This window comes from Mobula birostris, chromosome 12, assembly GCF_030028105.1.
Source record: "Mobula birostris isolate sMobBir1 chromosome 12, sMobBir1.hap1, whole genome shotgun sequence".
Classification (NCBI taxonomy): domain Eukaryota; kingdom Metazoa; phylum Chordata; class Chondrichthyes; order Myliobatiformes; family Myliobatidae; genus Mobula; species Mobula birostris.
Genome location: NC_092381.1, coordinates 100,525,652 through 100,550,131, shown reverse-complemented (window position 1 = coordinate 100,550,131; position 24,480 = coordinate 100,525,652). Strand labels below are relative to the sequence as shown.

At 40.8% G+C, this 24,480-nt stretch overlaps 1 protein-coding gene across 1 annotated transcript in view; it reads left to right on the top strand.

Moving 5' to 3' along the window:
- Positions 1–23,861, top strand: part of zbtb37 (zinc finger and BTB domain containing 37) — a 51,292-nt gene extending 27,431 nt beyond the window's left edge. The window contains exon 5 of the mRNA XM_072274382.1: positions 16,564–23,861. Coding sequence (XP_072130483.1) covers positions 16,564–17,046 — 483 coding nt within the window. The 3' untranslated portion in view covers positions 17,047–23,861. The remainder of the gene's footprint in view (positions 1–16,563) is intronic.
- The last annotated feature ends 619 nt before the right edge of the window (positions 23,862–24,480 follow it).

Genomic DNA, 24,480 nt, shown 5'->3' with positions numbered 1-24,480 from the left:
TGAACTGATTGAATGGTGTCACAGCAACAACCTTGCACTTAACATCAGTAAGACCAAAGAACTGATGTTGGACTTCAAGAAGGATAAGATGAGGGAACACACACCAGTCCTCATAGACAGATCAGAATTGGAAAGATGAGCAATTTCAAGTTCCTGGTTGTCAATGTGTCTGAGGATCTGTCTTGACCCCAACATATCAATGCAGCTACAAAGGAGGCACGACATTCGCTATATTGGCTATATATAAACATACAAATTAGCCAGAAAAAGCGGCTCACCTGAGGACTGGGAGAAATTCAGAGTCCAGCAGAGGAGGACAAAGGGCTTAATTAGGAAAGGGAGAAAGGATTATGAGAGAAAACTGGCAGGGAACATAAAAACTGACTGTAAAAGCTTTTATAGATATGTGAAAAGAAAAAGATTGGTTAAGACAAATGTAGGTCCCTTACAGTCAGAAACGGGTGAATTGATCATGGGGAACAAGGACATGGCAGGTCAATTGAATAACTACTTTGGTTCTGTCTTCACTAAGGAGGACATAAATAATCTTCCGGAAATAGTAGGGGACCGAGGGTCTAGTGAGATGGAGGAACTGAGTGAAATACATGTTAGTAGGGAAGTGGTGTTAGGTAAATTGAAGGGCATAAAGGCAGATAAATCCCCAGGGCCAGATGGTCTGCATCCCAGAGTGCTTAAGGAAGTAGCCCAAGAATAGCGGATGCATTAGTGATAATTTTTCAAAACTCTTTAGATTCTGGACTAGTTCCTGAGGATTGGAGGGTGGCTAATGTAACCATGCTTTTTAAAAAAGGAGGGAGAGAGAAACTGGGGAGTTATAGACCGGTTAGCCTGACATCGGTGGTGAGGAAAATGCTAGAGTCAGTTATCAAAGATGTGATAACAGCACACTTGGAAAGCGGTGAAATCATCGGACAAAGTCAGCATGGATTTGTGAAAGGAAAATCATGTCTGACGAGCCTCATAGAATTTTTTGAGGATGTAACTAGTAGAGTGGATTGAGGAGAACCAGTGGATGTGGTATATTTGGATTTTCGAAAGGCTTTTGACAAGGTCCCACACAGGAGATTAGTGTGCAAACTTAAAGCACATGGTATTGGAGGTATGGTATTGATGTGGATAGAGAATTGGTTGGCAGACAGGAAGCAAAGAGTGGGAATAAACGGGACCTTTTCAGAATGGCAGGCAGTGACTAGTCGGGTACTGCAAGGCTCAGTGCTGGGACCCCAGTTGTTTACAATATATATTAATAACTTAGACGAGCGAATTAAATGTAGCATCTCCAAGTTTGTGGATGACACGAAGCTGGGCAGCAGTGTTAGCTGTGAAGAGGATGCTAAGAGGATGCAGGGTGACTTGGATAGGTTAGCTGAGTGGGCAAATTTGTGGCAGATGCAATTTAATGTGGATAAATGTGAGGTTATCCACTTTGGTGGAAAGAATAGGAAAACAGATTATTATCTGAATGGTGGCCGATTAGGAAAAGGGGAGGTGCAACGAGACCTGGGTGTCATTATACCCCAGTCATTGAAAGTGGGCATGCAGGTACAGCAGGCGGTGAAAAAGGCGAATGGTATGCTGGTATTCATAGCAAGAGGATTCGAGTACAGGAGCAGGGAGGTACTACTGCAGTTGTACAAGGCCTTGGTGAGACCACACCTGGAGTATTGTGTGCAGTTTTGGTCCCCTAATCTGAGGAAAAACATTCTTGCCATAGAGGGGGTACAAAGAAGGTTCAGCAGGTTGATGCAACACACATCAAAGTTGCTGGTGAACGCAGCAGGCCAGGCAGCATCTCTAGGAAGAGGTACAGTTGACTTTTCGGGCTGAGACCCTTCGTCAGGAAGGGTCTTGGCCCGAAACGTCAACTGTACCTCTTCCTGGAGATGCTGCCTGGCCTGCTGCGTTCACCAGCAACTTTGATGTGTGTTGCTTGAATTTCCAGCATGTGTAGAATTCCTTGTGTTTGCATTTCTAAATTCACCAGATTAATTCCTGGGATGGCAGGACTTTCATATGATGAAAGACTGGATCGACTAGGCTTATACTCGTTGGAATTTAGAAGATTGAGGGGGGATCTTATTGAAACGTATAAAATCTTAAAGGGATTGGACAGGCTAGATGCAGGAAGATTGTTCCCGATGTTGGGGAAGTCCAGAACGAGGGGTCACAGTTTAAGGATAAAGGGGAAGCCTTTTAGGACCGAGATGAGGAAAAACTTCTTCACACAGAGTGGTGAATCTGTGGAATTCTCTGCCACAGGAAACAGTTGAGGCCAGTTCATTGGCTATATTTAAGAGGGAGTTAGATATGGCCCTTGTGGCTAAAGGGATCAGGGGGTATGGAGAGAAAGCAGGTACAGGGTTCTGAGTTGGATGATCAGCCATGATCATACTGAATGGCGGTGCAGGCTCGAAGGGCCGAATAGCCTACTCCTGCACCTATTTTCTATGTTTCTATGTTTCTATATTGCATTATGAGTTTGAGGAGATTTAGTATGTCACCAACGACATCCGGCAGTTTCTACAGTTGTACCCTGGAGAAAATTCTAAATGGCTGCCTCACTGCCTGGTATGGGGGAGGGGGCTATTGCAAAGGATCAAAATAAGTTATCAACATAGCTCCATCATGGGCTCTATTCTCCATAGTATTCAGGACATCTTCAAGGAGTGATGCCTCAAAAAGGCGGCATCCATCATTAAGGTTCCTCATCCCCCAGGTCATGCCTTTTTCTCATTGCTATCATCAAGAAGGAGGTGCAGAAGCCTGTAAGCACACACTCAACAATTCAAGAACAGCTTCCCTCTGCAATCGGATTTCTGAATGGGCATTGAACTCATGAATAGTACCTCACTACTTTTTCTAATTTCTATTTTTGCACTACTTATTTAATATGACTATTGTTTATTGTAATTTATTTTTTTCTATTATTATGTATTACATTGTACTGCTGCCGCATTGGCAACAAGTTTCGACATACGCCAGTGAAATTAAACCTGATTCTGATGGATGACCACACTGATCTTCGAGAGAACCAATTTTGTTCTTTTGCTCTTAATACAGTATATCTGTAGAAGCCCTTAGGATTCTCCTTCACCTTGTCTGCTGGAGCAACCTGATGCCTTCTTTCAGCCCTCCTTATTTCCCTCTTAAGTATTCCCTTGCATTTCTTATACTTCTCAACTACCTTATTTGTGCCTTGGCCTACACTTGCTATGCACCTCCTTCTTCTTAACCAGGTCCTCAATATCTCTTGAAAACCAAGGTTCCCTAAACCTGTTATCATTCCACTTAAATATACTTCTTTAATATTGCTATTGTTTCTTCAAGTTATTTGCGAGTATGTACATTGAAATCTGTGTAAACAAAAAACTTGCCTTTTAATTCCACCCATGCCTCCACGACATCTGGTTTCACTTAAACACTAAGGCCTTTGCTATTTGACCTTACCATCCTGGGAAAGCAGACCTGACTATCCACACTCTATGCCTCTCACAATTTTTTTTTGTCATTTTATATACTTGATCCTGATAAAGACTGGAAATTAACGGCCAGTTAGCATGATTTCAGTTGTTGAGTAGATGTTGGAGTCCATATTCAAGGATAACGATTCAGGTTACATGATAATATAGACCATAGTCAGCATAGTTTCCTTGAGAGGAAATCTTGCCTGATAAACCAGTTGGAATTCTTTGAGAAAATAACAGGCAGGATGGACAAAGGAGAGTTAGTAGATGTTGTTCATTTGGATTTTCTGAAGGCTTTTGACAAGATGCAAACATGAGGCTGCTAAAGACAATACAAACCCTTGGAACATGGATAGAAGATTGGCTGACGGGCAGAAGCAAAGAGTGGGGAAAAAAAGGACCTTTTCTGTTTGGCTGTTAGTGTTCCACAGGGATTGGTGTTAGTACCACTTCTTTTCACATTGTATGTCAATAACTTGGATGACAGAAATGATGGCTTTATGGCCAAGTTTGCGGATGATATAAAGATAGGTGTTGAGGAAGCAGGGACTCTGCAGAAGGACAAAGAAAGATTAAGAGAATGGGAAAGAAGTACAAGATGGAATACAGTGTAGAGAAACATATGGTCATGCACTTTGGTAGAAGAAGTAAAGGCATAGACTATAAGACATAGGAGCAGAATTAGGCCATTCAGCCCATCGAGTCTGCTCTGCCATTCTATCATGGCTGATTCCAGATCCCACTCAACCCCATACACCTGGCTTCTTTGAATCCTTTGACTATCCTTTGAATTCCTGACCAATCAGGTAATGGTCAACTTCCACCATAAATATACCCATGGACTGAGCCTCCACTGCAGTCTGTAGCAGAGCATTCCACAGATTCACTACTCTTAAAAAATACTTTCTCCTTGCCTCTGTTCTAAAAGGTCGGCCCTCAATTTTGAGGCTGTGCTTTCTAGTTCTGGATTCCCCTACCATAGGAAACATCCTCTCCATATCCACCCTTTCAACATTTGATAGGTTTCAATGAGGACCCCACACGTTCTTCCAAATTCCAGTGAGTACAGGCCCAAAGCTGCTAAATGCTCCTCATATGTTAACCCCTTCATTCCTGGAATCATCCTCATGAACTTCCTCTGGACTCCCTCCAATGAAAACACATCCTTTCTGAGATAAGGGGCCCAAAACTGTTGACAATTCTTCAAGTGTGGCCTGACTAGGGTCTTATCAAGGCTCAGTTTTATCTCCTTGCTTTTATATTCTATTCCCCTTGAAATAAATTCCAACATTGCATTTGCCATCTTTACCACAGACTCAATCTGTAGGTTAATCTTCTGGAAGTTTTGCACGAGAATTACCAAGTCCCTCTGAACCTCTGATGTTTGAACCTTCTCCCTATTTAGATAATAGTCAAAGGTTCAAAGGTACATTTAATGTCAGAGAGAACTGTATACAATATACATCCTGAAATGCTTTTTCTTCGTAACCATCCACGAAAACAGAAGAGTGCCCCCAAAGAATGAATGACAGTTAAATGTTAGAACCCCGAAGTCCCCTCCCCCAGCTCCTCTCCTGCCCACACATAAGCAGGCAGCAAGCAATGATCCACCCTGCCCCCACCGGCAAAAAAAAGCATCACACTCAAATGTGAGCAAAGCAACTGCAAAGGCACAGACTTGCAGTACTCCAAAGAATACTCGTTCACCCAGTATCGACATACCACAGGCTCTCTCTCTTCCTAATAAGAGAGAAAGAGGTGTCTTTGTTTCACAGCGAGGGGGGAGACATAACAAACAACTCGCTGGCTTACGATGTTAAATGCCTGTTGCGTCGCTTTTTCTGAGCTATGTGCCCAAAGAGCGAAGATCTGAGGCCTCGCCGTCGTGTGCCGAACAACGGCCAGTTGTGAAAACCAGAGGGTGGGTCCCATTCCCACAAAGACCCATAGTCAGCGTGCAACTCCAGGTCAGGGTCTTCAAAAGAACCTTGAAAGGGGAAAATAGAGGTATTAAAGATGGAAATAGAGCTGTTTCCGAAGATGTAAGCAAAGGCGTCGCCGTTAGGTGGCGTTGGTTCTCTTAAGCTCCTCCTAGTCCACACTATTGTTCCTTTTACCAAAATGCATTATCATAATTTCCCAACACTGTATTCCATCTGCCACTTTTTTGCCCATTCTTCCAATTTGTCTTAAGTCCTACTACAATTGCATTGCTTCCTCAGCACTACTTACCCCCTCTCCACCTGTCTTTGTATCATCTGCAAACTTTGCCACAAAGCCATTGATTCCATTATTCAAATCATTGACAAACAATGAGAAAAGTAGCGGTCCTAATACTGATCCCTGAAGAACACCACTAGTCACTGACAGCCAACCAGAAAAGGCCCCTTTTATTCCCACTCACTGCCTGTCAGCCATTCCTCTCTCCATGCCAATATCTTTTCTGTAATGCCATAGGATTTTATCTTGTTAAGCAGCCTCATGTGTGGCACCTTATCAAACGCCTTCTGAAAATCCAAGTAAATGACATCCACTGCCTCTCCCTTGTCCACCCTGCTTGTTACTTTCTCAAAGAACTCTAACAGATTTGTCAGGCAAAATTTCCCTTCACAGAAACCATGCTGACTTTGACTTATTTTATCATTAGTCTCCAAGTACTCCGAAACCTCACCCTTAGTAATAGACTCCAACACATTCCCAACCACTGATATTAGGCTAACTGGCCTATAATTTCCTTTCTTTTACCATCCTCCCTTCTTAAAGAGTGGAATGACATCTGCACTCTTCCAGTTCTCCGGGACTATTTTCATAGACTGTTTTCTAAACGGGAGGGTAATTCAGAAGTCAGAGCTACCAAGAGCCTTGGGAGTCCTCATGCAGGATTCTATAAAGGTTAATTTGCAGGTTGAATCAGAGGTAAAGAAGGTAAATGCAATGTTAGCACTCATTTGAAGAGGACTAGAATATAAAAGCAAGGGTATAATGCTGATGCTTTATAAAGCACTAGTAAGGCTTCACTTGAAGTATTGTTAGCAGTTTTGGGTCCCCTCAAAGGTTCATTTTATTGTTAAAGTATGCATGTATAATACAACTCATATTCGCCTTCAGATAGCCATGAAATACAGAAAAAAGAAAGAAAAGACCTCAACCCCCACCCCACATGAAAAGGTAAAAGAAACAACATTTGCAAACCCCCCTCCACCTCCTCCCTCGCACAAAAGCAAACAGATCGCCCACACAGAAAATGGTGGCTGGAACATCAAACCCCAAACCCCAGCCCCCACCCTCCAAAACAAAAATAGCAACAATAATATCAAATCTTTAACCTCCTCCCTCACAAAAAATCAGTGACAATAACATCAAACCCCACAACCCCATCCCTCGCGGAAGAGAACAGTGACAATAGCATCAATCTACTACTCATACATAAAAACTAACAGATTGCCCAACACAGAAAAAAAAACATCCAATCCCAAACCTCCAACCCCTCTCTCTCACAAAAACTAACATATCACCCACCCAGAGCCCTAACCCACCAATGGGCAAAAAGAAACAAAACACAGAAAGCTGAAGGAGAGCAAAATGAACTACAGTCCAATAATCACATAAATCTAATCTTAATCTAAGAAAGGATGCACTGACATTGGAGAGGGTCCAGAGGTGGTTCACAAGAATGATTCTGGGAATGAAAAGGTTAATGTATGAGGAGTGTTGAAAGGCTTAGATAGAGTGGATATGGAAAGGATGGGAGGGGAGTCTAGGACCAGATGGCACAGCCTCAAAATAGAAGGTTTCTGTTTTCAACAGAGATGTGGAGGAATTTATTTAACTAGGCGGTGGTGAATCTGTGAAATTCATTGCCACAAAAGGCTGTGGAGGCCAAGTGATTGAGTATGCTCAAAGCGGAGGTTGATAGCTTCTTGATTAGTAAGAGTGTCAAAGGTTATGACAAGAAGGCAGGAGAAAAGGGTTGAATGGGGTAATTAGTCAGCCATGATGGAATGGCAGAGCAGACTTTGTAGGCCGAATGGCCTAATTCTGCTCTTATGACTTACGGTCTTATCCCTTAGCTTCTGATCTTAATGTAATGAACATAATGTAAGTTGAACAATCTTTTTCGCTGAAACACTTCAATCCAGGCAACATCCCAGTGAACCTCCTCTGCACTCTTTCCAAACCCTCACTGTTATGCAGTGACCAGAATTACACAGAATAATCCAAATTTTGCAATTTTAGTCCCTTTGAATAAAACTAAATTCAGCAACCTTAAATTCCTTGGTGTTATTATTTCGAAGGATCTGACCTGGGTCCAGCACGTAAATGCAATTGTGAAGAAAGCATGGCTGCACCTCTACTTCCTTAGGAGTTTATGGGGATTCAGTGTGATATCTAAAACTTTGACAAATTTTTATAGATGTGTAGTGGAGAGTATATTGACTGGTTGCATCACAGCCTGGTATGGAAACTCCAGTGCATTCGAATAAAAAATCCTATAAAAAGTAGTTGATATGGTTCTGTTGATCATGGGTAAAGCTCTCCCCACCAAAGAACACATCTACATGAAACGTTGTTGCAGGAAAGTTGCATCCATCATCAGGAACCCCCCACCACCCATAACATACCCTCTTCTCCCTGCTGCCATCAGGAAGAAGGTACAGGAGCCTCAGGACTCGCACCACCAGTTTCAGGAGCAGTTAGGCTCTTGAACCAAAGGGGATGACTTCACTCAACTTTACCTGTCCCATCATTGAAATGTTCTCAGAACCAATGGACTGAATTTCAAGGACTCTTCATCTCATGTGCTCTATGTTTATTACTTATTTATTATTATTATAACTTTTTGTCTTTGTGCAATTTGTTGTCTTTTGCACACTGGTTGAATGCACATGTTGGCACAGTCTTTCGTTGATTTTGTAATGGTTATTATTCTATAAAATTATTGAGTATGCCTGCAAGAAAATAAATTTCAGGGTTGTATATGGGGATATATATATTCACGTTGATAAGTTTACTTTGAATTTTGAACTTCAATACAAACCTAAGTGAACCAAACTTGAGAGGTTCAAATAACCAAGTGTACAATCTGGAGTTTATCCTAACCTCAAAATAATTTTTCAGCCCTAGTGGGAAAATGGGTATGTATTGGAAAGACAGAAGATGAAGTTTTTACAATTAGTTCCCACCCAGCATCTAAGACCAATCTGATGTTGAACTCTTTGGGGTTTAATTTTGTTTCCTTTACACTTGTTGCAGAATTTCTGTTTTGCTGTATTTGTGATTTCTTTTCAAACTGTAATTATCTTGGTGACAGATTCAAATGGCATCTGGACCTATATGTCCATTTACTTGCAGCTCTTTCATTCCATGCAGAAGGTACAAAGCTTGAAAGGACGTATTGCAAAGAGATGCCAAATTGGGCATTGGAGTTTAAAAATTAAGCTAAAATGAACATTTCCAAACTACTTAGCATTTTTCATCCCACATTTTAATAACAAAGAATTTGCCAATCCAGTAAGACATTCAATTATCAGTAGGTGATGCCAGCTAACAGAATGGACAATATTGGAGACTGTTGATGTTGAGTTTATAGGTTTCAGATATAAGTTACATGGCACAAATTTAACATTGACACTGAGGAGTGTAGAAGATATAGTGTTACCTCCTTTAGCTTTCACCTGTATCTCAGTAGCAACTCTCTACGGTTGTGGGTTCAAATCTCATTCCAAAGATTTGAGCACATAATTTCAACTGACACTTCCGTGCAGCAAGTGCTGTCTTTCTGATGATAAATTAAGATCCTGTTTAACCTCTTGGGTGGAAGTAAAAGATCCAATCATATTACCTGAAGAAGAGCAGAAAAACTTTCTACAGTGTCCAGACCAATTTTTATCCCTCAACCATCCTTACTAAAACAGCTGTGTAGTGACACCACTACTTTCGACCAAAAAGAATATGATTACTTATTTCCTCCATCAGGCACACCTGGTGATAGCACTGCAGTAAGGAATTGATTTTATTCACATAATTATTCTCCATTTAATGTTTTACTGGGTGACTGCTGTAGTTTCAGACTTGTTCCATTTACAAAGACTTGTATTGATAGACTGTTCTGGTGTGCTGTTTTAAATGATTTCTTTTGCTTTGAAATGGACTGCTTTGAATCCTCCTTTAAATGTTGACATTTATTGGCAGACATGTTGTAGTAGAAGAGACCCTGAACTAAATCACATTGACATATTATCACAGTTGTGTTTGTAGGAGCTTGCTGTGTATGATCCAGCTGCTCTAACTGCTACACTGCAGTGGTGACTACACTTAATGAATTGTTATAGGGCTGACTTGTATTTGGACTGCATGAGGTGGTGAAAACCATGAAATAAATGTACAGAATACATTTTGAAATGAGACTCAGCAGGCCAAGCTGTATCCGAGAGTGGAATTGACATTTCAGGTCCTGATATAGTGTTCAACCTCAAACATTAACAATTCCTTCCTCCTTACAGATGCTGCTCAACCCACTGAGTTCCTCCACCAGATTTCTGATTGGTCCAGATTCTAGCATCTGTGATCACTTGTGTCTTTGTGTCTCTATTTTAAAATGATTCACATTTATATCGTCTTATAATTTCAAAGCATCTTCAAATACTTCTGCGCTTGCTATCTCCATGTGATGTGTGTTACAGGAGTGGCAGAGGGCTTACCTGCTTGATACCAAGTTCCTGGATATTTGCCATTAGAATGGACTTGGGGCTGAACTTTTTGTTTCAAACAAACCATAAGAGGACAAAGCAACACACACAAAGTACTAGAGGAACTTAGCAGGCCAGGCAGCATCTATGGAAAAGAGTAGAGTTGACGCTTCGGGATGTGACCGTTCATCAGGACTGGAAAAAAAGATGAGTCAGAGTAAGAAAGTGGGGGGAGGGGAGGAAGAATCACGAGGTGCTCAGAATCAGAATCAGGTTTATTATCACCGTCATGTGACATGAAATTTGTTAACTTAGCAGCAGCAGTTCAATGCAATACATAATCCAGCAGAGAGAGAAAAAATAATAATAATAAATAAACAAGTATGTAAATCAGTTATGTATATTGAATAGATTTTTAAAAAATGTGCAAAAACAGAAATACTGTATATTAAAAAAAAGTGAGGTGGTGTCCAAAGCTTCAATATCCATTTAGGAATCGGATGGCAGAGGAGAAGAAGCTGTTCCTGAATCGCTGAGTGTGTGCCTTCAGGCTTCTGATTCTCCTACCTGATGGTAAAAGGGCATGCCCTGAGTGCCGGAGGTCCTTAATAATAGATGCTGCCTTTCTGAGACACTGCTCCCTAAAAATGTCCTGGGTACTTTGTAGGCTACTGCCCAGCATGGAGCTGACTAGATTTACAACCTTCTGCAGCTTCTGTGCAGTAGCCCCTCCATACCAGACAGTGATGCAGCCTGTCAGAATGCTCTCCACAGTAAAACTATAGAAGCTTTTGAGTGTATTTGTTGGTATACCAAATCTCTTCAAACTCCTAATGAAGTATAGCCACTGATTTGCCTTCTTTATAACTACGTCGATATGCTGGGACCAGGTTAGATATTCAGAGATATTGACACCGAGGAGCTTGAAGCTGCTCATTCTCTCCACTTCTGATCCCTCTATAAGGATTGGTTATTGTTCCTTCGAATTACCCTTCCTGAAGTCCACAATCAGCTCTTTCGTCTTACTGAAGTTGAGTCCCAGGTTGTTACTGGGCATCACTCCGCTAGTTGGCATATCTCACTCCTGTACGCCTTCTCGTCACCACCTGAGATTCTACCAACAACGGTTGTATCATCAGCAAATTTATAGATGGTATTTGAGCTATGCCTAGCCACACAGTCATGTGTATACAGAGAGTAGCGCAATGGGCTAAGCTGAGGTGCGCCGGTGTTGATTGTCAGTGAGGAGAATACGTTATCACCAATCCGCCCAGACTGGTCTTCCGGTTAGGAGGTCGAGGATCCAATTGCAGAGGGAGGTACAGAGGCCCAGGTTCTGCAAATTCTCAATCAGGATTTTGGGAATGATGGTATTAAATGCTGAGCTATGGTCGATGAACAGCATCCTGACGAGGATGTTTGTGTTGTTTAAGTGGTCTAAAGCCATGTGGAGAGCCATTGAGATTGCGTCTGCTTGTTGACCTATTGTGGCGATAGGCAAATTGCAATGAGTCCAGGTCCTTGCTGAGGCAGGAGTTCAGTTTAGTCGTAACCAACCTCTCAAAGCATTTCATCAGTGTCGATGTGAGTGCTTCCTCCCACTGTCTTACTCTGACTCATCTTTTTTTCCAGTCCTGATGAAGGATCTTGGTCCAAAACATCGACCACTCTTTTCCATAGATGCTACCTAGCCTGCTGAGTTCTTCTAGCATTTTGTCTGTGTTGCTTGGATTTCCGGCATCTGCAGGTTTTCTCTTGTTCATGAGAGGACAAAACTGAGTTTTTTCAAATCAGTTCCACATGAGTAGATTGCTTATTTGAGGTGAATGTGGGCACAACAGTACAGGATAAGGGAATATCAAGTTTGGCTGTGCATTGAGGTGACTTTTTCAATTGCTGGCTTCAGAAATAAGTACCCCAAATGTGTGGGAGGATTTACTACAAACCTTTTAGAAGGAACTGGGATTTCCTGCATTTGATAGCTCTTGGGGTTAGATGTTGTGTGTGTTTGCTTGAGAGTTGATAAGACATTGGTGTTGTTTTCTGAGCTTTCGTCTTTACACTTCCCTAACCCAGAGAGGCCAGTGTTTGAAGTAGACTATAGAGTGACTGCATGGGGGTGGTTGAGTGGACCTGCTGATCTCTTTTTGTCCTGTGTTAGCTACAATTACTACTAGGCCAGGATATCAGGAACTGGCTGTGTGAGGTCTTGGCCTACTAAAATCCTCTCTCCAACCCAGATGAGCTGGTCAGGCAAGGCAGAAGGAACTTTGAGTGGATTCTCAGTCTTGAGCATCACTTTCTGAGGCCCTCAGTACCCTGACAGTTGAAGGTATTTAAAAACTATTCAAATGGATTTAAATCCTTTAAAAATAATCAAAAATTTCTTAAAATGCTAACAAAAGCATTAAAATAAATTAAATGTAGTGCATTAACTGCACAGAACCAGTGATTGTCCTCTAACACCCGTGCATCTGAGCTTCATCAGATAGACTTGCTTGTTTGGCCATGTGCACACAGAAGTCCACGACTGCTGAGACTCAAACAGCTGACAGCTGAGCATCAGTCCGCACAATTAACCCCACTGTTTCTGGAACAAAGCAAAAAAGCAGGCAGTCAATTTAGATAGAGTAAAGTCACATGAACGGGAAGTGGAATAATTGGTTTGTTTGCTAAAAAAAAATAAGGAGCCAGTTATTTCGAAGAGAAGTGAGTAGAAAGTTCTTCTCTGTTGGTAGCGAATCTCTGCCCATAAGACTAGTGATAGCCAGATCATTTGATATATTTAAGGAGGTCAAAGCTCAAAGAATTGAGGGTTATGGAGAACTGGTACAGGAGAGGAATTGAGACCAGCATAGATCAAGAATGATCATATTGAATAATGGTGAGGCAGGTTTGAGGAGCTGAGTGTCCTACCTCTGCTCTTATTTTCTTGTGTATTGGGGTCTATATTTTGATACCGTTGGTGGAGGGATGGACTGATACAACTATGGCATATACTTGGATATAGCTTGAGGGAGATTACAAGGTCTTGGTTTGGCATCTTATCAATAAACAACATGTTTAGCAATACAGTGTTTATGGGTTAGTATAGGTTAGTGGTTCCCAAAATGTTTTGTGTTACCACCCCCTTTGCTCCCAAATCACATCCCCAGTGCTGCTCTCTCCCATTCTAGCCATTATATAAAAACTATAAAGAATTTTGATTTTCAATGCACAGCAGAAGAAATAGGAACTGCAAATTCAAAGCAGTGACAAATAAGTGCAAGAAATATTCAAATTTATTTAAAGGTTCAAATAAAATTATTTCTTTTAATTACAATAAAAACAATTTTCATCAACAATTTTAGAGTGGTTGTTAGTAGTCCAACCTTTCAATGAGAAGGACGAGCTTGGTGCGGGTTCTCAACATCAGGTTTAATGCCACTCAGAAGGAGTTTCAGATCCCCATATTCAGTAATTTGCTGTCTGTTTCGTTGTTTTGAAAGAAGTTGGTCAACTGCACTGAAACCGCACTCCACCAAATATGTTGTGGAAAGGCAATAAAGAACATTGTGACCTTTTTCCACACTACAGGACAGCGTTCAGAGAGTTCTTTCTGCAACCTTGAACCTTGACTTTAGCTCAAAGTCATTTTGTAGAGAAGTCAGTTCTTTCTCCATCCTTCCTGTTAATTTCTCATTACAAATGTTCAGGAGCTTAGTTATTACCTAATCTAGAATTTGGATCAAGAGACGTGTCTTTATGTAGATCACCCAGTATACTTGAAGGTCACATCTGGTATTGTTTCTTTCTTTCTAACTCAGGCTGGAAATTGGCAAACAGTTGCGACGGCCGGTGGTGTACTTTAATACAGTACCACAGCCCCTCACTCCAGGGTCCATAACTGTTCAACCCTCTCGACAATTACCTGTTCCCTCTACAATGAATTTTTAATGACAAAAAAATCTTTAGTATGTGACTACTGCCCTTCCCTGTGTTCACTCCTCTACCATGTCTCTCCCTCCTGTCTACATGCTCCATAACCTCGCCAGCTTCCCTGGTTATGGTAACACGGTAATCCAGCTTCTGCTGTTGCACACAACTTTGGCTGACCAATTTGTTGCTCGTTGCCGCATCATGTTGTTGCCGTGGCTCAATTTAATCTCTCCAAAGAAAAAATTCCTGCTGCGCCCAGGTGTTCAATGGAAACGTTGCACATGTGTTTAATTGATTCAAAGTAATTCACTTTTAAAATTAAGCCTGTAATCCATCAGCTGCGCTCCTTGCTACCGAGTGACTCCACTACCATCACCCCTTTGTCTTTATCACCCCCTAAGAAACTCCCACCAAGTCCAAGGGCGAGATATGTGGGTCCACTTGTCTAGATAAAGTACAGAACTCCCTTGAAGGGGCTGAATGCACACCCTGGGTGAGGGCATTTCAGTGATGTTTAGGAGATGTTATTTAGAACATGCTGTATCCAAGTTAACTGATATATAATGACCATGACAACAATATTTTAACTGAAAGCATTTGGAGTGACATACATGTTGTAGGTCACTCATATTAATATAAGCATCAGAGTGCGCAATTGATGCAATCTGATATCTTTTCTGTTTTTGGGGATGGCAATGTATTTTTTTTTTTGACGCTGTGTAATGAATCATTTGACCCGTTTTTGTGAAAATAAGTTCCAATGCAAGACTGTGGTGTATTTCAACGCGAACAAAAACCACTGTATTGTGCATGCTCTTCAAGGCAGAGCATTTGGTATGTTTAATCTGTGTGCTGGCCTGTTTGTCCTCCAAGTGGTGTTCAAGGGCAATTGGAGATGGGCAGGGAATGCTGGCCTTGGTAGTAATACCACTTCATTCAGTGAATCAATTTTTAAAACATAATAATATTACAGCTTTTTGTAGGATTTTTTATTTATTACAAAAGACTCCATCTTCAGAATCTTAAAGGAAGTGGGAAACTTTTACACCATAAAGTCACTTCTGCATGTTTTGCTCGTGTATAAATTTGAAGTTATTTTGGCTTTAATGGTGGGGTGGAACAGTAGTGTAGCGGTTAGCGTTACTCTGTTATAGTGTCAGCAACCTGTGTTCAATTCCACTGCAGTCTGTGAGGAATTTGAATGTTCTGTCCATGACCATGTGGGTTGCCTCTGGGTGCTCTGGTTTCCCGCCACATTCCAAAGATGTACGGGTTAGTAGGTCAAATGTGTGTAATTGGACAGTGCGGGCTCATTGGACTGGAGGGCCTGTCTTTAAGTAATAAATAAATTTTCCACTGTCAAAGGTTATGTGCCCATAATAAACAACTTGACTTGATTGGGAACTGAATTACCATGGGCGTGCTATCTAGTACAGGGTCATAAATGAAGATGCAATTTCCACTTGCATCTTTATTCACAACCCTGTATGACCACAGAGTCCACTGGCAGAATCGGTCATTAGCAAAGAATGCGGTTTTGCCTTTTGACATAGGGACAGTGTTGAATGAGAGGTGATGTATGAGTAGGGGAATTGTGAGGGTCGGATGGCAGTGAAGTGTAGTTGTGGCAACGTACCTAAGTTTGGGCATTGTGCTGATGATGGAGAGGCAGGATCAAGGAACAAGGAACCAATTTGCGACATTTAATTGGATCTCATTCTTGACAAAGATTTACAGAAAGCTGCTGCAAGATAGAAGCAGTAAATGTGTGTGTGTATTACTGCATGTAGTTTTTGATTCCAAAGTTCCTGAATGTTTGGTGTTACAGATTTACTTTGTGAACAGTAATTTATGCGTGCAATTAAAAAGAAAATATGAGTTTAGCCTGGGGAATTGAGGTTCCTAATGGTATAATGTTAGTTGACCATACAAGCATCTCTTCCAAAACCTACTTGTTTATTATTCTTTCTCCATGACAACTAAGTGTTTCTGCATTGCCTGGTATATCAGCATAACTGGAATATTAATAAACTTTCTCTACTGATTTCACTGTTACATTTTCATCAGTTAGCACATTTTCCCAGAGCTGCTATCAATGGTTTCATTGGCAATTCCGCAGCGTCTATAACATTCTGAAACATTCTCTGACTTGTAGAAAGGAAAATATGCTTTGAAGAGCTAACTTCTTAACTAATTAAAACTCTCTAATGTTCAATCATGGATGTGCTTTAGAAAGTGTCATTGTAACATATTATACTTCTCTGTGAGCACATTGACTGCATTTCCTACATTATAACTGCAATTATGTCAATAGAATATTTTTTGTGGAACATCATTCTAATGAAATACAAGATCTTGTAATAAAAATCACTAACATTATGCTGGGTGACATCTGAACTGTTTGATTAGCCATTCCCTCATAGATACTGCACCATTTGCACCTTCTGAATTGACACTGTGTTCTCTTCTAGACTGGTGACATCCCAATTTTTGGTGCCACTGGCTATGAAGAGTATCTCCGGGACCAAGAAGTGGCTGAGCGCTGGTACCGTTACAATCCTCGACTAACGTGCCTGTACTGCGGCAAGTCTTTTAACCAGAAGGGGAGTCTGGACCGCCACATGCGGTTGCACATGGGCATAACGCCTTTTGTGTGCCGGATCTGTGGGAAAAAGTATACCCGCAAAGACCAGTTGGAATATCACATACGCAAGCACACTGGGAATAAGCCCTTCCACTGCCATGTGTGTGGCAAGAGCTTCCCATTCCAGGCCATTTTAAACCAGCACTTCAAAAAGAACCATCCTGGTTGCACATTACTGGAAGGGCTGCACAGTATCTCACCAGAGACCACTTCCAAGGGTCAGAACGGACAACAGTCACCACTTCAGGACCAGCCAAAAGCAGTGGGTGAACTAATTCACACTTCCATCTCAACTACGGGGCCTGACTGACTGCACTGGGGGAGGATGTCTGTGTGAGAGACTCTGGGACACTGTTTTTCTTTAGAATGGACGATTTCATTTGGATTTAGAACTATTTATACCAAGGGTTTTTTTTTCTTTAGGAAAGGAAGATGAAGCCTCCCAGTTGCAAGGTTGCTGAAATTCACTATCAACCATTATCTTTTCAATATCTTGACATTTCCCTGCCTTATAAAAGAAACAAGAAAGGGATTGTTGAGTGTATAAAGACAAGGAGTGGTGAGGAGAAAGTACCCTGGATATTAGTAGAGTGAGTAGTTAATATTGAATGACCCGATCCAATAAAAAGTATTTTGCTGTATGGATCACTCTTAGGGTAGTTAGCAAGCAGTTGGAGGCCCCTCCTGAGCTCTTTCCTCAATAGATCCTGGGTAGATCCAGAGCTGTATCTTTGAAACTGTAGAAGTGACTTATTCAGAGCTGTCACTGTCTAGAAAGGACAACATAAAAGAAATCAAGGTTTTCAGGAAAGATGTGACTGTTCAGGCAGATTGGGGATTAAAAATCATGGCAGAGTGGCAATGGGTCTGGAGTGGAACATCTTAGTTAATTCCTCAATGTGACGTGATCTGTGTGGCAAATGGAAAACCCTGTGGTTCTGTACATTTCTATAAATGACTAACAAATGTGGTTTAATCCATAGATAGTGCTTAAAAGAAATGGGGATACTGCAAGTGAATGTAGGGCCCTGGTTTGACAGTAGATTTACAGTTGAGTGGATTTGTGTGTGTAATGTTTCTCATATTGTATGTGTCTTTTAACATGAGAGATCCTATTCAGGAATGAAAGTCTATCATAGTATATTATCTACCTAAAATGCCTCCTATGAACTTTCTAATGAAGCATTTCTGTGTGAGCTTGTAAAACTGTTTTTATCAAAAATGGATAGAGGAAATGTACAGAACACAGAATGTTCCATAATTTATAACATTCCTAGAATAAGTTAATGAAGTTACTAATCCCTTGATTTAGTGCAGAAATGCTTCTGAAGAATATGTTAGAGGAATGGGACAGGGTTTGCAACATATGGGTATCAAATGCTTCAACTTGCCCTTCTTGTGCACCCTATGTCTCTAACAAGGTGCTCCACTGTGATACTATTGAAATCTGGTTCTCTCTCTTATTCATGCTGCAGATTTTTTTGTTTTACTCTCAACTGATACTGCTTACTTTTCTGTGGTAATGATTTCAGCTTAATGGATGGTGGAAAATGCACTATTGATGAGGAGAAAACAGATGATGACTAAAAAAATTGACAGGTACGGGGAAAGAGATAGTGGAGTTCCTGAGCAATATTAGAGTTGGGTCATTTTATTGTGATATGTTCCAACAGAAAAGAGTGAATTCTCTTTCTCAATGGGAGTATGAAGGGCAACTTTTTCACCCACAGAGTGGTCCGTATCTGGAACAAGCTTCCAGACAAAGTGATTGAAGCCGTTACATTAAAACTATTTAAAAGACCGTGCAAGAGTCTTAGACATATATAGCTAGGATGCCTAAAACCTTTGCACGTTACCTTATTTGTCAGTGTGGAGCAGAGAGCAAGTTTGTAAATGTGGGAGCAAAGGATGTTGGGAATGGTGATGGTGGAGAGCTATGGAAAGGGAGTGGGCAGCTGGCGGAAGAGGAGTGCCGAGGGGGGTTTGGCGTGGGTACAGACACATTCAACCCTGAGTCACCAGGCAAAGTCATTTGATTATAAACAATTGATTTATTGATCATTACAGAATGTCTCTCTGGTGCTTCCCGCTTCCTCCCCTCTCCCTGACCCTTTTCCCAATTATGATTTCCCCCTCCCTGACCCCTTCCCACTCTCAGTCCACAATAGAGACCCACATCAGAATCAGGTTTATCATCACTCACATGTGTCATGAAATTTGTCTTTTTTTGTGTGGCAGCAGTACTGTGCAATACATAAAATTACCACAGTACTCTGCAGAAATCTTAGGCACCCTAACTATATATGTGTGCCTAAGACTTTTGTACAGTACTGTGCATGGATAGGAAAGGTTTCATTTAGAGGGACATGGCAATCAGCCTGGCTTAGATGGGAATCTTGGTCAGCATGGACCATTTAAGCTAAAGGGCCCTTTTCCATGCTGTATGACTCAATAATAAAACTTGAGGCTCAGGGCCAAATGGATCATTTCAAAACTGAGGTTGAAAATTTTTTTTGTCATACAAGGGTATTAATGAGATAGGAGTTGTTATAGGGAGTTAGAAGACAGATTAGCAATGCTTTAACTGAATGAAAGAAGTTGCTCAATGGACTGAGTAGTTTCTTTCTGTTCCAATGGCTTCGACCAGCCAGGATCATAAGTCTTGCTGAAGAGCTGCATTAATTAGAGCTGTTGTTATACTCAGGGTGTGAATATTTAAACTAATAATTAGCTTTGTAACTAGCTCTGGAACTAGTCAGGACAAATGAAAAGTGTTTGGATTGAACATGGCATGGAATGAATCAAGCAGTGGTCAGGGGCCACTAAGTTTGTTAAGGAGTTTTGATTTACTCTTTCTGGAATAGTGAGTGTACAGAAAATTGCATTTAATGAAGAACAAGTGGAACTGTAGTTAAAATAAGGGTGGTGTATGTTTGTGCTGCGAACAAATGGAGGATAAACATAATCCATTCTTTCCAAGCAACACACATCAAAGTTGCTGGTGAACGCAGCAGGCCAGGCAGTATCTCTAGGAAGAGGTACAGTCAACGTTTCAGGCCGAGACATGATTTCCAAAAATCCATCCACCCTGACTAATTCCTCATATTGTCTTAGATTCTGTCTAAGCCACTAACCCTGCCAATGAATTCCATGAAATCCAAGGGGCCCAGTATTATTCAGGCCCAATTCCTTCAGTAATTAACTCACTCAGTGACTGAAACATGCATAAACAATTACCTCTTGCTGTCTGCACTGATCTAGTGTTTAATGCAATTTGTTCCTCTTCTCTTGGACCCCAAAGGTTTTGCTTTCTTCATTCATTTAGAACCTCACCTTTCCTTTCAACAAAAAAAATGTTGCCAGTGCTTAATTAACCTGTGCCTTCTTAAAATGCTGGTCTGTGCATTTTCCCAACATCTTTCCTCCACTGCTGTCAGACTTCTTGGTCTGACGTCACTCAGTCTTACCATATCACAGAAAGATACAGGATGAAAACAAGCCCTTAGCTGACTGAGACTATCAAGCACCGATTTTTACACTAATCTGGCAGTGATCCTATTTTACCCCGAAAAGCTGAGGGAACCACCACAATCTGGAGGTTACCCTCTAAGCCACACACCATCATAACTTGGAAATATATCATGGTTCTTTCACTATCACTGGGTCAGCCTCCATCCTCGACACAACTGTGGGTTTACCCACACCTCAAAGTCTACAGTGGCATAAGGGCATCATGATTGAAGCAATTAAATGCTAGTTCAGACTGTGAAGCCTGCATCCTTAAAACAAATATTTAAAAAACATTCTCATCAATTCCACCCAGATCTAACCTTCACTTACACTCCTAGGGTACTTTACAGCAGCTAGTTCACCTACTATAATCACACCTTTGGGATGTGAGAGGAAATCTGAGGGGAGAAATCCAAGGGCAGAGGGGGACAGCACCCACAGCCAGGATTGAACCTGGATTCCAAGTGCTGTAAGGCAGCAGTTTTACTGAGTGCACCACTGTGGCTCTTTGTTGAAACATTGGTACCATATTATCTGTCTTCTATTGTTCTCACCTGTTGGTGAACAATCCTGTGTTATTTCCTGTCTTCTTTTTCACAGCCTGGGATACACTTTATGTGGAGCTGGTATTTTATTCGCTCTCAAAGCTGCTTACATCATTTGTTCTGTTTATCATTTCTATTATGTCACATTCAAAGTTCAAAGTAAATTTATTATCAAAGTACATATGTGTCACCATATACAATCCTGAGAATCATTTTCTTGCAAGCATACTCAATAAATACATAATAGGATAATAACCAAAATAGAATCAATGAAAGATCGCACCAAATTGGGTGTTCAAACAGTGTTCAAAATACAACAAACTGTGCAAGTACAAAAAGAAAAAAATAATTATAATGAATAAGCAATAAATATCGAGAACATGAGATGAAGAGTCCTCAAAAGTGAGTCCATTGATTGTGGGAACATTTCAGCGATGGGGCAAGTAAAGTTTGGTTTTAGAGCCTGATGGTTGAGGGGTAGTAACTATTCCTGAACCTGGAGATTTAAGTCCTGGGACTCCTGTGCCTTCTTCCTAATGGCAGCAGCGAGAAGAGAGCATGACCTGGGTGGTGGAGTTCCCCAATGATGGATGTTGCTTTCCTGCGACAGTGCTTCCTGTAGATGTGCTCAATGGCGGAGAGGGCTTTACCCGTGATGTACTGGGCCATATCCACTATTTTTTGTTGGATTTTCCATTCAAGTGCGTTGGTGTTTCCATACCAGACTGTGGTACAACCAGTATACTCTCCACTACTCATTCAAAGAGGTTTGTCGAAATTTTAGATGTCGCGCCGAATCTTCACAAACTTCTTAGGAAGTAGAGGCATTGCTGTGCTTTCTTCGCAATTGCATTTACATGCTGGGCCCAAGACAGGTTCTCTGAAATTATAAGACTGAGGAATTTAAAGTTACTGACTCTCTCCACCTCTGATCTTCTGACGAGGACTGGCTCATGGACTTCTGGTTTCCACTTCCTGAGATCAATAATCAGCTGCTTGGTCTTTCTGACACTGAGTGAGAGGTTGTTCTTCTTCCTCAGTTTCAATGTTCTCATCAAACAGTGTTCTGAGAAGAAGGTTCATTAGAACTTGACACTCCCCCTCCTCGCTTACTTTATTGTTTCATAATATCTCCCTGTCTTCCTTTTTAATTATCTTTCCCTTTTTGTACTTCCAGAACATTTCAAGTTTTCTTTGGTTTTACCATAACCCTTCTAGTGTCCCTTTTAAATTCCACCCCTTCACCTTCTGCTCTACTTCCCTTCTAAGTGTTGAGCTCTCAGTATATAAAGCCTCTCTTGTAGCTCTATTCTACTATATATTTCCTTGACATTTATGGAATTTGGAACTCTCACTTTTACATGGTTATTTACTGAGTAAAATTGGGCCATCCCTAATTTTACTCTGCTTTGTGCTCTTGTTGCTGTTCACATGCCCAGTGCATTCTAGGAAAGTGCAGTACTGCTTCTCCCCCTTGCTAGACTTGGTTTCAAATACATTCCTGAGAAATATTTTCACAATTTTGCTACTCCTCTGACATTGCCCCAGTTACTGTTAGGTTAGTTGAATTTCCCAGCTACCTTTGCCTTGTTATCTCTGCACTCTTAATAAATTCATCTATATTCATTCTACTCTCTCTCTCTCCCTCTTCCTCTTCCCCAGAAATGTGATTCCCTCTTTCTAATGGTGAGTTCATCCTGTATCTCATTTACTGCACTCTTCATATATTGACTCCCTTTCCCCCTAAATCCATATCATCATCAAAGCCCACAGGAGTGGTCTGGGAACAGAACTTCCCACAAAAACACACTAAGAAGTTGCTGTTTCCTTCCCTTGAAGCAGTCCCAACATGCAATAATTTCTTCATGTTTGCTTGCAGACGTTAACAACCCTGAAGTTGCACCCCATTAGCTCAGTTCCCCCTTTTAAAAGATGCTGTGTGGTCACCTAGCAGATAGAATCTCCCTCCCTCACACACACACACAAACTCAGCATAAATCTAAAGCTTATCCCACAGATCCTGGGACTTAACCCAAACAAAGTTAACAAAAATTGTACTTTTATTTTTCATGGTATTGTATAATTTTCCTCCTGTCCAAAGTATTCTTAGTAAAGACCACTTCAAAATATGCGTTGGATATACCATCTACCATTTTATAGCCTACAAAAATAACAGGTCACTTTTTTGGCGGTGGAGATCAAAGCTGTGTTTAAAACAAAAGAATAGAAAATTTGGACCCAAGGTTAAACAAGGGAGAGGGGAAAGGTGTGCATGTTGGTGCTAATAGTACAAGAGCTGATTGGACCTAGGATTTTAATTGAGGGAGAGAAGGTTAGGCTTAGATTTTAATTAGTGAGGAGGAGCTTGGGTGTGAAATTATAACAGGTAAATTGTTTAGCATTTTAACTTATCAAAGCTCTAATACAGCTGATGATTCTCTGACATGTAATTTATTTGTATATCTCCATCCGCCAGTATTTTCTGGTCTATGTTTAGTCGTTCCTTGTGAGAAAATATTTCCTATATCTGGGAGTCTAAGACCAGAGGACACAGCTTTAAAATAGAGAGATGTCCATTTAGAACAGAGTTGAAGAAGAATTTCTTTAGCCAGCGAATGGTGAATCTGTGGAATTTGTTGCCACAGGCATCTGTGGAGGCCAAGTCTTTATGTATATTTAAGGCAGAGGTTGGTTGATTCTTGATTAGTCAGGGCATGAGGGGATATGGGGGGGAAGGCTGAAGATTGGGCTGAGAGGGAAATTAATCAGTCATGATGAAATGGTGGAGCAGACTTGATGGGCTAAATTGCCTAATCCTGCTCCTATATCGTATCATCTTATGTTGAAGTTGATCCATTTTCCATTTTAGAAACTGATCTTCCTTTGAGTCCCTTTCTAAGTCCCTGAACATAATTATGAAACTGAAGCTAAAGCAAGAGCTGGCTGAGGTGTGACAGCAAGTAACTTGTTAATAACTCAAGGACAACTGTTGAAAACTTGTGAACATTTGTCACTACCATTTCCAGCAAGTAGGCAAAGAACAGGAGGAAAATAAACTGATTCTAGAGAATTGTATCTACTGTACTGTGTTTGTTTTGAAGTGTTTCATTTGTCTATTCTCTCCATGCCGGGGAATCAGGAAACCTGGCCCCTGTCACTTGGAATACCACCCATACCATCACTTGCTGATAGAACAAACAATTCAAGAACCATTCCTAATGTCACAGCAGGTTCAACAGTATTTTAATAGTTATGAACTGTTCTGAGGGCATCAAGGGTGCAGCTTCAAGAGAATGGGGGGGCCCTGATGAATTTGGTACAAGTTCATTCCATACATAAATACATTGAGGTATACAGAAAAGGAAAATAGCATGCAGAATATAATAATAATAATCTTTATTTATATAGTACCATACATTAAGATGCAGGCTTAAAGTGCTTTACATAGATTGTAAAAATAAATCAATACAGTCATAAAAATAAGACAAAATTAAAAATCATAAGTAAAGACAGAGATTATATGGAATAAAATGTAATCAAATATACCAATGTAAATATATAAATGTAATCAACATCAACAGGCATTAAGGAATCCAATAAATTGGCCAATTAATAAAGTAGGTTTTTAGAAGTGTTTTGAAACGTTCCACAGTACTAGCCTGGTGTATCTCAGTGGGTAGAGTATTCCA